Genomic DNA, 14,466 nt, shown 5'->3' with positions numbered 1-14,466 from the left:
TGTGCTGATGGAAATATTTTGCTGCTGAACACAAAAGAATAACTGAAAGACTGTTATTGTATATCTCTTATTCTCCTGTGTTTGTTTGCCCTATTTGGTGGGTTCTTTCCATTCTCAATCATGGGGCTGTGATCAATTTGATCCCTCTCTAGAACATCATTTAGTAGTCTGTGTAGGCTTGGCTTTGTCATCATGAAATTCTTTAGTTCTTCTTTCTCATGGAAGTATTTCACGTCTCCATTATACTTGAAAGAGAGTTTTGCAGGATAGATCAGTCTGGGTTGGAATTTGTTTTCTTGCAAGACTTGAAGTTCTTTCTTTGCTCCATGCTCTTCCTGACTTGATGGTTTGTGCAGAGAAATCTGCTGATATTCTGATGGGTTTTCCTTTAAATGTGATCCGTTTCTTTTCTTTAGTGGCTTTTAGTATACTATTCCTATGCTGAATTTCTGGGATCTTGATTATTATATGTCTGGGTGGGGTTTTCATTGGGTTGATGTTATTTGGAGTTCTATATGCTTTGGTTACCTGAATGTCAGATTGTTGCCCCATATTTTGGAAGTTCTCTGCTATTACTTCTGCCTATATTCTTTTTATATCATTTGTATTGACTCCTTCCTTCTCATTGATGTCTGTTAGTCTCACATTGTTCATTTTTGCATTGTCTTTCAGATGTTGAATTATTTTTTCCTGCATCCTAGTTGTTTTAAAGAGATCTTTTCTTACTTTTTCACGAGCTGCAATGGTGTCTTTAAGGTCAGAAAGTCTATTTTCACTTTCACTCAAATGGTTTTGCTAGCTTGTGATTGAGGTTTTAATTTCCTGTATATCACTTTGAACCTGTCTCATACATTCTATTTCTTTCCTAAATTGCTTATTCAGGGGTTCTGTCATTTTTATAGTTTGCTCTATTTTTTTTTATCAGTGTATTCTTTAGAAGTACTTAGTACTTCTTTGATTATAGTTATCACTAAATTTTTAGTTCAGAAATTATTTCTGATCTGATTTCTTCCATACCTTTCTGCAATTGTTTCTTTACTGCCTATGCTATTATTTCAGAGATATCTGGTGTGTGATTTCCAGTTTCCTCAGTGCTAGTATCTTTTGCAATTGTACTGGATGGACTCAGGGCCTGAGACTGCATTTTGTTCCTTCTCTTTGTCATTTTGTATACCACTGTCTTCGGACCTTTGGTGTAGAGCTTAGATAGAGTTATTACCTTAGCACCAGGTCCAGATCTATGAAGTTCAGATTCCTTCAGGTGGGTGTTGTTTGGATCTGGCTGCTGTGCTCCACTTCTTTCTGCTGCAGCCATTAGAGTTGAACCCTTTGTGTCACTCTGGCAAGACGTTCTGCTCCTGAATCAGCTGGGTGGGTCTTGCCTCTAGCCTCTTTGCAGGGAGTTCTGCTGAAGGGTTCCCTGCTGGGCCTGCACTCTGGGTCGAATGAGGATCCGTGGGACCTGGGCGGTCTCACTCACACACCGGGCCTATGCTCCTGGTCTATTCAGGATCCTGTGGGCCGTGGGTCATCTCACTCACTTGTCTCACTCACTCGCTGGCCCTGGGCTCTGTGTCTATTCAGGATCCGCAGGCCCCGGGAAGTCTCACTCACACACCAGGCCTGGGCTCTGGGTCTATTCAGGATCCAGCGGCCCTGGGTCATCTCACTCAAACTTTTTAAATGAAAGTTTATTATTTCAATTATCATGATGGTTTTATGGCTGTAAATGCTTCAAAACTCAATAAATTGTAGACTTTTAATGTATGTAATTATTGCAGTTACTCTTTTCTCATTGCTGGGACAACTACCTGACACCTAATATGAAGGAAGGAAAGATTTATTTAGCTCACAGTTAGTGGAGGTTTCAGTCCATACTCAGTTGGCTCCAAGGCAGAGTAACACATGGCAGAGAACAACCTTACATGGTGGTAGCAAAGAACAATACAGCAAAGGGAGTAGCAGCAGCTCAGGCAGCTAGCTAGCCTCTCTCCCCTCCTCATATTGTAGTGCAAATAACCTGCCCCAGGGCAGGTGCAACATCCACACCCACAATGATCACAAACACCAGAAGCAGCCTTGTGACTACATGAGGCTTCGGGGGTCACCTATACACAAACCATTGTAGTAGTTTAGTGTATGTCAGTTATAACTAAGTAAAACTTTTATAGAGAGGTAAACATGAAGAAAACTATGCTTCTTCTCAGTAGGACATTGAATAAATTATGATTTCATCACATGATGGGCTTCTATGCAGCCAGGAAAAAAATGAATTCAATAGCTCTGCATGTGTCAAAACACTGACTTAAGAAGTTGCCAAAGGAAAGTACATTATGATGTAGATTTAAAATTTATATGCACACATTACTTAATATATGGATATCATAAATTTAGAGGTGGAATGGTGTGTACTGACTTCAACACTCTGATTCACAAGGAACAGGAAGGACAAAGGGATGGAGCAGGTATGCTGCAGCTCAGAGGCTGGGGGAAAAGCCAACACTTTAGCATCTGTTAAATCTGGGTAGTGCTACATGGACATCTGTTCTGTTATTTTCTGTACTTCATTGTGTGCTTGAACTATTTCATAATTTAAAAAAGTTTAAGTAATTATGCATCCCACACTCAGTGCATGGTTTTTCTTGCCAGCGACACCTGCTGTTACCAGTCACTTGCCTGTTCTCCTGGGGATATTCTAAGTACATACATAAGTCCTGATGTGAGTGTACATATGTATTATGTATGTAAAGTTTCATATATTTTTTAAAAATTGTAAAAGTGAACTAGAGTATTTCTTTTTAGACAAGACAATTTGGAGCCTACTACATACACTGTTTTCTCACACAATAAAACTTTGGAAATTGTCCCAGCTCAGTACAACTAGCATTTTCTCATTCTTTGTAATGCTGCTTAGCATTCTCCCAAATGAATATGTAGGCTGCTTCCCATCTTCTGCCATGACAATCAGGCATTCTGTACAGCTGTCTGAGTAGACAACATGTTCTTCAATGCAGACCAAGCCATACCTACCACATTCAGTCTTGACTTAAATACTTAATGTCTGAAGTGCAAACAGCAATTAAAACACTGGGCTGCAAAAGAGGAATGTGTTCCTGAAGCAGGTGCGGGTGTTTGCCTTTTAACTGAGCAATACCAGGGCAACTCTCTGCTGAGCACTCTTCCCGCATCTCCTTTTCTGTATCCTTATCCCCTCTTTGATACTGGATTTCTGGCCCTCATTTTTCTAACTGTTGCAGAGCTCTCTCTCCTGCCACTTTGTTGTTCCTAAGATGTTTTAGAAGCCAAAGAATCAAGACTGCTTGGATTGTGATGAAAGCAAGGGGAAACTTTTTCCAGCTGAAGAAATTCGTCATCTCTGAGCATCAAGGGTAGGGCTGTGTGCATCGCCTTCGTGCATGGTGAAAGCCAGCTGCTCTCTGTTCTGGGAGGGGAGGTCACAGGAGAGCTGCTTTATCCATTCTCTTGGTGGGGCTGGGGAGCAGGCTGGCACCACAGAGACACAATTAGGGAACCTACAAGGGATGGAAGTGCTGTCCTGCTGAGTGACCAGCTATGGGGAAAGTCAGCATTCGTCTTGGCTCTGACTGCTTTTTGTGACTCTTCTGAACAATTCTCAGTGTTCCAACAAGAGCGGAAGAAAAAAAAAAAAAACATTCCTCTAGGTCAGGGATCCAGAGAACAATAGGACAGTGCAGTGCGAGAAGTGTATTTCCTTTGTCTTAGCTTAAAATTGTGCCTTCCATTTAATTTTTTTATATTATGAAATGAACTTAGTAAGATTATAGAAAATTGCTCATCTGGAATGCTTGAATTGTACTGTCGCTGCTAATATAACAATATTAAATATTTATAGCACTTAAAGGATTTTCTTACCAGAGGCAGGATAGCCTAGTGGTTCAGAGTACTGCCTCTGGAGCACACCATCTAGGTTTAAAGTTTAGCTGCACCATGCTCTGTGCTGCAAGAAAAGCTTGCATAACTTCTCTGTGCCTTGGTTTACCTATCCACGAAATGGAGGTCATTTCAGCCTAGTACTTTGCAGGGTGATAGAAGATTAAGTAAAACAATAAGTGTGAAAGTTTAAAGTCAGATTGCTTCCTGACACACATGTGCAGAGTGCTGGTAAGTGTGAATTATTATTATTATCATCATCATTAATTACTGTAGTTACAAGAAAGAGTGGGACTGAATGGACAGACTTAGTCATCTGATCAGTTGCTAGATTCAGGGCTTGTCAATAAGTTTCCTTGAACATGAAAGAGGAACCACATTAGGCAAACAGAGGAATGATGGTATTTGAACCCATTGGGCAGGTTAAGTCTTACAAACACTCACCACTAGGTGCTAATGTGGCAGTCAAGGCCACAATAGATGGGTGTGACACCATGTGGCCCAAGGCCTGGAGTGGTAATGATGAAGCCAGTGATGTCCTGGAACTTGTTGAACCAAAGACATGTTGCAACCCTTGTTTAACCATTGCTTAATAAGTATATAATCAAGTATGCATTATTAAAACAATGTTGACAAGTATTTGACATTTATCACATTCTAATTAATTTAGTATATTTACCATTATCTGGATTCTGAAGGTTATTTTTATCTCTTGTATTTGTCAAGCGGAAACACAGGTTTTTTTTTTTTTTTCAGGGGAGTGGTACTGGGCATTGAACCGATGGCCTGTGTACTGAGTTACATTCACAGCCCTCTTTTTATTTTGTACTTTGACACAAGATCTTGCTAAGCCACTGAGTTACCAAAGCTTTGCTCTAACTTGTGATCCTCCTGCTTCAATCTCCTAAAGTGCTAGGAATTCATGCAAACACCACTACACCCAGCTGGAAACATTTGAAAACACTGAGCCACAGAACATCTCTCCCCAAATCCCTGTTCCCTTACATCACAATTATCTCTCCCTTGCACTTGGCCATGGTGGGATTATTGACACCACAGAAATTGGCAAATACTGCAAACCAGGACTTAGTTTGTTTTGTACACTTAAGACACTGATAGACAAAATGGTAATGATGGAGAATAAACTCAAAAGCATTCTAAAGTCTATAGCTGATACAATTGTGAAGAGGGCTAAAAAGTTATTTCATTGCTTGGATGTAAGGCACTCACATCTTTGATAATGAATGAAGTTCCAGTAATCATTTCCTTTCTACTTGGTAACGCTCCTGTCAGAACTGCAGTGAACTGCTGGATGAAGACTGGACTTGGGAGGCATTCACTGGTTCAGCAGAGCATGAACTCCAGAGGCTAGCTTTAAAAAGATGTGTAGAGGCCTCTCTGACACATAGCAGGGCAGCACGAACTTCTGTCCTTACGTTCGAGGCACACAAGTGCTTTAAGAGGTAGAGAACAGCTGCCTGAGCAGTGAGCCTGGCAAAGCTGGCAAAACTATGCGAAGAGGAGGGACAACGAGTGCTCCTCTTCCAGAGGAGCTGAGGAAAAAGTGTTCCAGGGGCCCCTCCAGGAAGTAGCACCAGGTAATAGCACCACAATGGCTGCCAGATCTGGAAGAGCAGGGACTGAAGGGGGGACTGAGGAAAGTATCCAGAGTGGGAAAATAATGATCCACAGCAGGGCTGCCTGATGCCCACATTTGCTGGGTCAAGGCCTGGATGATGCAGACAGAAAGGAAAAGTACTAGGTTCACTTTACCTGTTCCAGACCATGGCTTACAGCATATACCTGCAAATAGTAGATTCAGCTCCTTACTTTTTGTGGACTTCGCATCCAAATGTGGGAAGGCCCAGGTGGCGTCACAGAAGGTGGAGCACGGTTATCACTATTTATTGAATAACCACCTAGCTGTGCCTCTCCTCCCATTTCTTTTATTGGAATGACTTGGACACTCTCAAAAGGAAGCATTTTCAGTTAATGTATTGGGTGTTTTCACAAGGAGACAGACCCTGTTCTGAGAGAGGGCTAAGGAGGGAGTGACTGGCAAGAAGAAGGTATCTGCAGGGAGCCTTTGCTCATAGAGCAATACCCTGGGCCCAGCTCCACTGGAGCGCAGTAGGAACTCCTGGTGAAGGGCAAGATCTGTGGGGACTCTGATAGTTGGATGGTGCCACATAGTGGTGAACTTGGGCCATCATGTGCTTCTTCCTTCACCTGTTTCCCCATCTTTGACACATGAGAGGTAGATGAAGCAATCCCTAGAGACCCTTCCAGGGCCGGAAGTTTCTGTGTCCACCAGATCTCTGTCATCAGGTGCTACCCTGCTCTGTGCTCAACATGAACACCTGGCCCCCAAGGAATTTTACCAATCAGAGAGAATCAAGAAGAGAAAGGGTGCAGAACAGGGCAGAGATTCTGGGTGCCAGAGAAGTAGAGCAGAGGTGTGAGGAGGAGGAAGCAGGGGAGAGGTGAGCAGAGATGTGAGGAAGGAAGGGTGCCATGCTGTGCTGCGAAGGAGGCCAGAGAGCCAGGCACTGAGTACTCTGCTCAAGCTCTAGGTCAGATGACAGCCATATGATCCCCTGCACCCCACACCCCTGGCCCCTTACCCTGCAGCATTGCTGATGTGGTGTAGTAGTTGAAAGGCACATTTTTTACCAGGTACTCCTCAGGATCGAGGCTGGCCAGCTTGGCTGTCACCAGCACTGACTTTCCTGTGCCAGCGGTGCCCACCAGCATGATGGGTCGCTGCCGCTTCATGAGCCGCTCCAGGAAGTAGCAAACTCGAATGGTCTCACTCGTGTGCACCAAGCATGCCTGGAAAAGGAACACGAAGAGCCATAAGGGAGAAATAACTACAGGGCATGATGTTGTAGAGCACTGCATAAAATGGACTGGAGTTCATTTCCTAATCTGACCGCAGGTCTGGCTTATAAACTAATTCTGGGGCCCTGTAGTTGAATAGAAAGCTCCCTGCTCTCCTTACCCCTGTCTGCCTCCCTGTGGTATCTCCAATGTATTGTAACATCTTTTGTCATCTCCTCCCCTCCAATTCAGTGGAAGATGCTGATTGGTTCTAGTATTTGCTTACTATCTCTTAGGGGAAATTGTAACTTCATTACACCTGTGATTTGCAAAGGTAGCTGGGGTCAACTGGTTCCTAACAAGGACAAACACTCTGGTGTCATGTGGGATGGCCACTGAGAGATTGCTGGGGGTGGGGCTGCACATCCTTGGCTGCTCCCTCTCTTACCTGCAAAGGAGTTTCAGGGTCAAATTCAAACTGGGGGATGAGCTTGGACCAAGGCTCGAATTTCTTGGTTTCTGGTTCTATGTAGTAGTCAAAGACAGTTCCCTGGGAAGGAAACTTCACTGTCTTGAACTCAGTCAGCCACCATTTGCTGAACTCTGCCTGGTAGTCCACAAGCTGTGAAAGTAAAGTAAGTCAGGGAACCACATTGTTCAGAGCTCAAGAAGTCCATGCAGATGGCCCTGGCATGGACAGAAGAATGGAGCAGGACACAAAGAGCCCCTGCCAGTGCAGGCTTGCTGCATGGGCCAGCACTCCAGGGAGAAACTTTCCTCAGGACAGGTCCTCAGGAGGGTTTCTGCATCTGTCCAGGGGCTGCCTTGGGCAGCTGGTGCTCCGGAGCCCTGTTGTGGCTCATGTGTTGGAAACTTAATCCCTAAACTCATGAATGAAAGGCCTTTGGACAGAGAGGGCTTCCAGAGCAGGGGTAATTGGGATCAAATGAGGTCATGAAGGTGCGGCTGCATGGTGCAATTGCTGGGTTTGTCAGAGGAAAGGAACCCAAGCTAGTGCACTTGCTTTACCTCATTGTGTGACACGTTCTACCATATTGTGCTGCAGGGAGAGAACACTCGGCCAGAGGCTGACAGGACAACAGTGCCCTGCTCTTGGACTTCACCCTCCAGAACTGTAAGATAAATTATCTTTATTCTTTGTAAGTTAATTAATCTGGCCACTCAGTTAGAGCAATAGAAAACTGACTACAATAAACATGTCTTGTATTCATCAAAAGTTGGAGAAGTTTGAGGGAGAAAGGATGCAAGAATGCTTGGAGAATGGCAGATGAAGGGGAAGTAGGCGTGACGCACTCCTGAAGAAACAGACCGGCCCCCATCCTCCTCGACATCTGAAGCAGATTAATTTCCAGAATAGCTGTCAGAGGGGGTTGCTGAGATGGAGGGATGTACTACAGAGGAGCCCGAGAGCCGCAGGAATAGAACCAGGCATGTAGCCACAGGCCAATCCCTTCTCACACCGAGTGTCTTTATCTGTAAAAGGAGGGTCTTAGGAAAGAAGATTCTTAAGGTTATTTCAAGAAGCAAGATTCTAAAACCTAAGAGCAGCAAAGTGGACACAGCTGTATTAGTCTATCTTATAGGAGTAAATAGAGACGTGGAATCCACATATTTTCACAGCGATCATAAGCTCTTTAAAGATAGGCCTTAGGAAGGGCTGGCCAGTCAGCTCAGCAGACTAAAGCACCTGCTTAAGCAGGTGCAGGGACCAGGGTTTGATCCCCAGCATGCCCTGTCAGTCCTGCCCCCAGGGCATACTGAGACAGCAATTGAGACTGGGTGTGGTGGCACACACCTGTAATCCCAGTGCTTGGGAGGCTGAAAACAGGAGGATCACTACGAGACTGATCTGTGTATTGAGACCCTGTAGGCCCTGCACTAAATACATAAAAGAAAAAGAGATGAGCCTTAGAACTCAGTGTGCTCAAATTGCTCTTCTATGTTCAAGCTGAAACACACACACACACACACACAAACACACACACACACACACACACACACACACACACACCTTGCTGCAATGGGCAGCCCTACTCATCTTTTGAACACAGAGACATAAGCAATATCCTAAATCATACAGAGGCTCAGGTTGGGCCTTGTAGGGACTCCCCAAGAGAGCAGGGTGAAGGCAGAGCTCTAAGGCTAGATGGATGATGGAACCGGGTGCTGGAAACCAATCTGGACCCTGAGGAAAGGGTGTTTCTCGGTGTGCTGTCTAATCAGTAGGCAGGATTGAATTCTTTGCTTTAAAATGAGAATGGAAATAGATCTTAAGATAAGGTCAGGTTTATTTGCTGTTCCAATTCTCATTTGAATTCAGATTAAGGAGACATTGTAGCTTCCCAGTATTGTTCTTTTTAATTACAAACCTAAGGGAAACCTCCTTTTTAACTCATGCAGATGAGTCTTGAAGATTTTTAACTTTCTCTGAAGACCAGATTTGAGGCTTATGTGAAAACTCAGAGAAAACAGCAGCTTCTACCAAGAATGTGGTTTGGATTTTACCCTTTCTGCATCCCTGCTTCTATTTCATACCACTTGGTCAGTTTCTCAACCAAGCCGTTGGCTGGGGTACACTAATGCTGTTTCGCCCATTTGCACTTGGGCATTGACCTCAGCTTTTGCTATAATTGGACACTGTGGAGACAGGTGATGTCTGCTGAGCCCATCCTTTCTTAAGTTAGCTCTGTGGATCTATTTTCAGCAGAGGTTCCTAAGGAATAGGGCCTCATATGGCCCCTCCAAAATCCCCATCACCTTTGGAGTTACACGACTCTGTTCCTCCTCTGCCCTTTAACCTGGGTAACTGTTGTACTAGAGAACATTCTGGGGCTAAAAAGAAAGGAAAGTTGAACTCACCTTTTTAGCCTCCCAATCTGATGCTCTCATTACTATATCAATGAACAGATGATCATTTTCTGTGATTGTTGTGAAGTACTTGGCCAGGAGAATGCTTTATTTTGTTTCATTTATTTCAACCAGAACTTTCCTTGGGTTTAGTCTCTATTTTGTATGTTTGTATTTCCTTAACGACAGCTTTTAAAAAGTAAGCACTACTGGTGTTGCTGATACAAATATTTTGGCCCAATTCCTATTTTCTAACTGTAGCACTATTTTTGGTATTTAGCATTAATTTGGGCTATGCCAGAGTCTCGGACATGCCCTGCTGCTAAAAGCTTTCTCCTGTGTCCTCTCTGTGTTCCCACCTGGCTACCTACAGTGTCAAGTGTTCCAGTGCCCAGGAGACCAGGAGTGAGTGATTTCCCTTGAGCTTTTAAAGAGTGAGTGGATTTAAAATTTTCTATATAGAGATTGAAAAATTGACTAAGTATCTTCATTCTGATATGCCCATTGCCTGTTTGGTACCAACTTGGTACTGAAGCCAAGAGGTTGCTGCCTGGCATTTCATCAGCTGAAAGGTCAGAGACTGCATTTGATGGAAAGCATTGGTCTGTGCATTGGGGAACTCAGTGCTTTTCAGCCAACTGTTGTCCATCCTGCTGCACTCTTTGCTTACTTGCCTGGAAGGCGGGATGTGAAGCTGTCAAAGGAGCAGTTCACAGAGAAGCTCTGAGGACCTCAGAGCAGACAGCACAGCATTCTCAGATATCAGATTCTTGGCCCGTGCATCCTACTGCCTGCGGGGTTTCCTTTCCTGCCCCCAGAGCATCTGGTTCTGGATAGGGAGAGGCAGAAGGACACACTTCTGGGAATTCTCCGAGAGCTGTTTTCTGAATTCTAGGCAGACGTGAGGGAGAGACAAAGCCAGGGTGGATGCTTGGACAGGAACATGTGAAGATGAAAGATCACTGTGTTGCAAGGAGGCTGAAACTTATAATCAACTCAGAGCAGGAAAGGTAAATCATGACTTTCCAAAAACTGGAGCTTTGTCTGGTCCCCTGTCATGAAAGAGGCATCAGGTACTTGCTATAAAACCAAATGTTTATGCTGAGGTAAAATTAATAATAAGCGTATATGCATGCCAGCACAATTATAAGTGCTTTGCGCACCCCCACAGTGGGTGATGAGAACAGCGAGCGCTCATCTCATTCTCGCCACCGACTCAGCACCTGGGTGCCACTGTCATTGTCTTCTGGACACATGGGTATAGTAGAGCAGAGAAAGGTGAAATGTCTTACTCATGATCTCTTGGGTAATAATGGAAGAGGCATAATTCAAATCCACAGCTATTGTTGTTACTATTTTTTTTTTAAATTTTCTCAGTTGCTTTTTGGAAACCACTTTATTATAGTATGGTTAATATGTAAAAATGTGTATACGTTTAATATTCAAAACTTGAGGAAGTGGATAAGTATACATTGATAAAAGCACTATCACAATGATGTACAAACCTGAACACCCCTACCTTTCCTCTGCTTTATTATTACTGTTATTATTGCTCTTGTTTGGAAAGAAGACTATCCTGCCATCTGTGACAACATGAGTGAATCTGATGGTCATTAAATTATGTGAAGTAAGCCAGACACAGAAGCACAAATACTACATGATACCATGTGTACAATGGATCTAAAGTACCCAAACTCTTAAAGGGGTGCAGTGGAATACGACTGCTAAGTTGGGGAGGAGTGGGAAAGGGCAGCTATTGGCCAAAGGGTCTTGAGTGCAACACATCTCCTTACCTGATCTTGGACCACTGCTCCACCAAAGGCCCAGATGGCAGCAAACACAAAATAAAGCTCATAGATCTCCTTGGGGCAGTCTGCAGGGATGTCCTTCTTGGTCAGGAGACACTCAAGGAGCTGGCACAGCATCTGAACCATGCTTTGCTCTGGGACTGGGATGATCTTCTTAAATCTGCAAAGAGGGAGAAGAGCATGCTGTAAAACCCCCGTGACTATTCCACTGGCCAGCTACAGAGCTCCTGGGTCTCAGTGGAGCTGGTTTGTCAAGGTCTCCTAGTATAGTTTAAACCTTTTTTCTCATCAGGTGTTTTTCAGGTGGTTTCCTTTGTGAGGACCTGTGGGCTGGCGCTCTCCTAGGGAAGTTCCTTCTCTCACCTTCCCTCCCTCTGATGCTCCATCCCTTCTCTTTTTGCATGGACAATATGCTCCCAGTCCCTGAAACTGCAGGAGGCCTCAACAAAATAAGTCAATGCCTTACCTTTTCATTCTTCCTACAATTTCTCCAACTGACCCAAAACAACTAAAGAGTCATTTTGGGTGAAATCATAAGGTTTATCCTTTTATTCCTTTGCCTCAGAGTTTTCTTTTTTCTCCCAGATGAATGGTGCACATGTTTCTGGAATGGGAGTCCTATCTAGGCTGCAGGAGGAAGGGGCCTGGGTGATGCTTTTACACAACTATGGGCAGAACACAATTCTGCATTAAAAACATGGAAGGGAAATCTGTGTTGCAAATGGACCTCTGTGATGTTTTCTGGTGTGGTGTTTGCACTATTTATTTATTTATTGTATTTAGTACAGGGTCTACAGGGTCTCACTGCACAGATCAGACTCATAGTGATCCTGTTTACAGCTTCCCAAGCCCTGGGATTACAGGTACACGCCACCATGCCTAGTCTCAATCCCCATCTCAGTGTGACTTGGGGGCAGGGCTGGCACAGCAGACCCAGGGATTGAACTCCCAGCCCCTGTGTCTGCCTAAGCAGGTGATTTAATCCACTGAGCTATTTGGCCAGACTTGGTGTTTGTACTTTAATTCTTGGCCTTAAATATCTCAGTTGAAAGGCAGATGCCAAGCAATTCCAAAAGACATCTTGTGGCCAAGAAACTAGGAGTGTCAACATATGCACACACACACACACACACACACACACACACACACACACACTTGCACAAACACACAAACTTTTCTCTCCCTAGTTTTCTGTCCCTTCTAGGTGCATACACACCACACATTGCCACATTCATTCAAACCACCACCTGACACAGGATGATGTGTCACAGGCTACATGGAGCTGCAATCTGCTGTCATAACAAGAGCAATGCCATCAACAGCCATCCTAGATGTCATTTCCATCTTTGGATCTTGCGGTGCAAAGGGTGCTATTCCCCTCATTGCTATGTATTTGTGCCTGCATTTAATCTGACTGTGATCCTTACAGCAATGTTTAGGGACACTCTAAAGTAGCCTAGGTATCACTCTGATGAGTAAAGAGAGACATGAGCTTTCGTGGCTCTTCATTTATTTGAGGCATCCTGTGACAGAATGACACAATGGTATCACCTCAGGTGCAGTGTTGACTGAGGCACCAAGACAATGTTGCCAATGACTCTCATTCCAAAACAAATTTATAGACAAGCTTGTGCAACCTTGGCCCCACGTGCCCCCAGTGATCTTAAGGATGGAAGGGAGAGGAGCTGGAAAGAAGCAAACAGGATTTGGGGGTGCTCCCTTGGAGTGCTATGAGGGCTTCTTCTCCACAGGCAAGGGAGGGCTGACTCCTGAGAGGTAGAGAAGGCAGCTTCAGTCAGACTACTTGGAGGCTGTGAAGGACCTGTACCTGGGAAACCCCAAGAAACCTGACAGTTCTCACAGTGGAGTATAGAGAGGTTTCTTGCTGGAGAAGCCTGAGTCACTTGTCAAAGCTGTAAGAGGGTCAGTGTTTCCTGGCATCCCTGGGCAGGTGGAAGGCATTGTGTGAGGGGCAGCACGTCACTGACTGAAGGACAGACACTGCCAGGGCAAGGGCAGGACCTTCAGGAATGAGCTCAATTTCTTTAATCTTTCCCTGGAGACTGACACAATTCCTTGTACACATGTGGGTATGTGCATGTGTGTGATTAGGAGTGAGTAGATGGCTTTTTATTTTTGAGAAATGATCAGAAAACTTGTGGACACTGACCTGGGTTTTATCCAGAGGCAGGAAGAGAAACAGCTACATAAAATGGTTTTGGAAGGACCTCAGGAAACAAAGTGGATTTACAATCACACCATGCTCAGTAAAATATCAATATGTGTTAGAATTGTACAGCTTTCTAGTACCAGAGCTCCACAAAGCCAGCATTAAGGAAGCACCTCTCTTACTAGCTAACATGATGCATGGGAACATTTGGAATCTTGCTTTCTCATCTTTGTGAAGGACGGCCTCTCGGGATGGCTGGGAGAAGGAAATGGAAGAACACTTGAGTAGGTGCCTGGCAAGGACAGCTATTATTGTTGATTTTATTCTCCCTCTTTGGTAGCTAGAGTTTGGTGATAAAGAGGAATTGGCTGTCCAGAAATGGACCTGAAAGTCAGGATCTTTAAAGCTTGTTTCAAAGGATTCTCATGCACTGATATATAAATGCATAAAGAGTTTGGCATTTCATATTCTAAAGTTCCAGAGGAGGAAGTAACCTGAGGTTTAGTCGATGGATATATCAGATAAGCATCCCAGCAAAAGATAAAAAAGAGGGGTAAGCTATATTCCTAAAACCTCACTCTTCTCTGGCTTTTTAACTTAGTGTCACATTTACCCATTTATGACTCTAATCATGTCACTATTTTCCAGACTTTGATGGTGACCAGGATTGCATTAGACCATGAAGCCACAGAACCCATAGACCACTAGAGGCTGAAAGCTCATCAAATCTCATGGAAACATTGACATTTGGAAAAATAACTATTGATGTTGAAATATAAAAACTATAGAGTACAAGAAATAACCACTAGGAAGAATGTAAAAAAAACCCTATAGAATCAAGATCAATATTTCGTTGAATAGCCAAGGAGATGGCTCAGTGGAATAAGC

At 44.0% G+C, this 14,466-nt stretch overlaps 1 protein-coding gene across 1 annotated transcript in view; it reads right to left on the bottom strand.

The window, feature by feature from the left end:
• The window catches only part of Dnah9 (dynein axonemal heavy chain 9), a 433,197-nt gene that overhangs the window by 228,639 nt on the left and 190,092 nt on the right, over positions 1–14,466 (bottom strand). Inside the window, exons 35-37 of the mRNA XM_023705424.1 lie at positions 11,394–11,568; positions 7,181–7,354; positions 6,537–6,744 (exon numbers count right to left, since the gene is read on the bottom strand). Coding sequence (XP_023561192.1) covers positions 6,537–6,744; positions 7,181–7,354; positions 11,394–11,568 — 557 coding nt within the window. The remainder of the gene's footprint in view (positions 1–6,536; positions 6,745–7,180; positions 7,355–11,393; positions 11,569–14,466) is intronic.

Source organism: Octodon degus, unplaced genomic scaffold (genome assembly GCF_000260255.1).
Source record: "Octodon degus isolate 3935 unplaced genomic scaffold, OctDeg1.0 scaffold00219, whole genome shotgun sequence".
Taxonomy (NCBI): domain Eukaryota; kingdom Metazoa; phylum Chordata; class Mammalia; order Rodentia; family Octodontidae; genus Octodon; species Octodon degus.
Note: the sequence above shows the minus strand (reverse complement) of the source record. Positions and strands in the feature narration are given on the sequence as shown.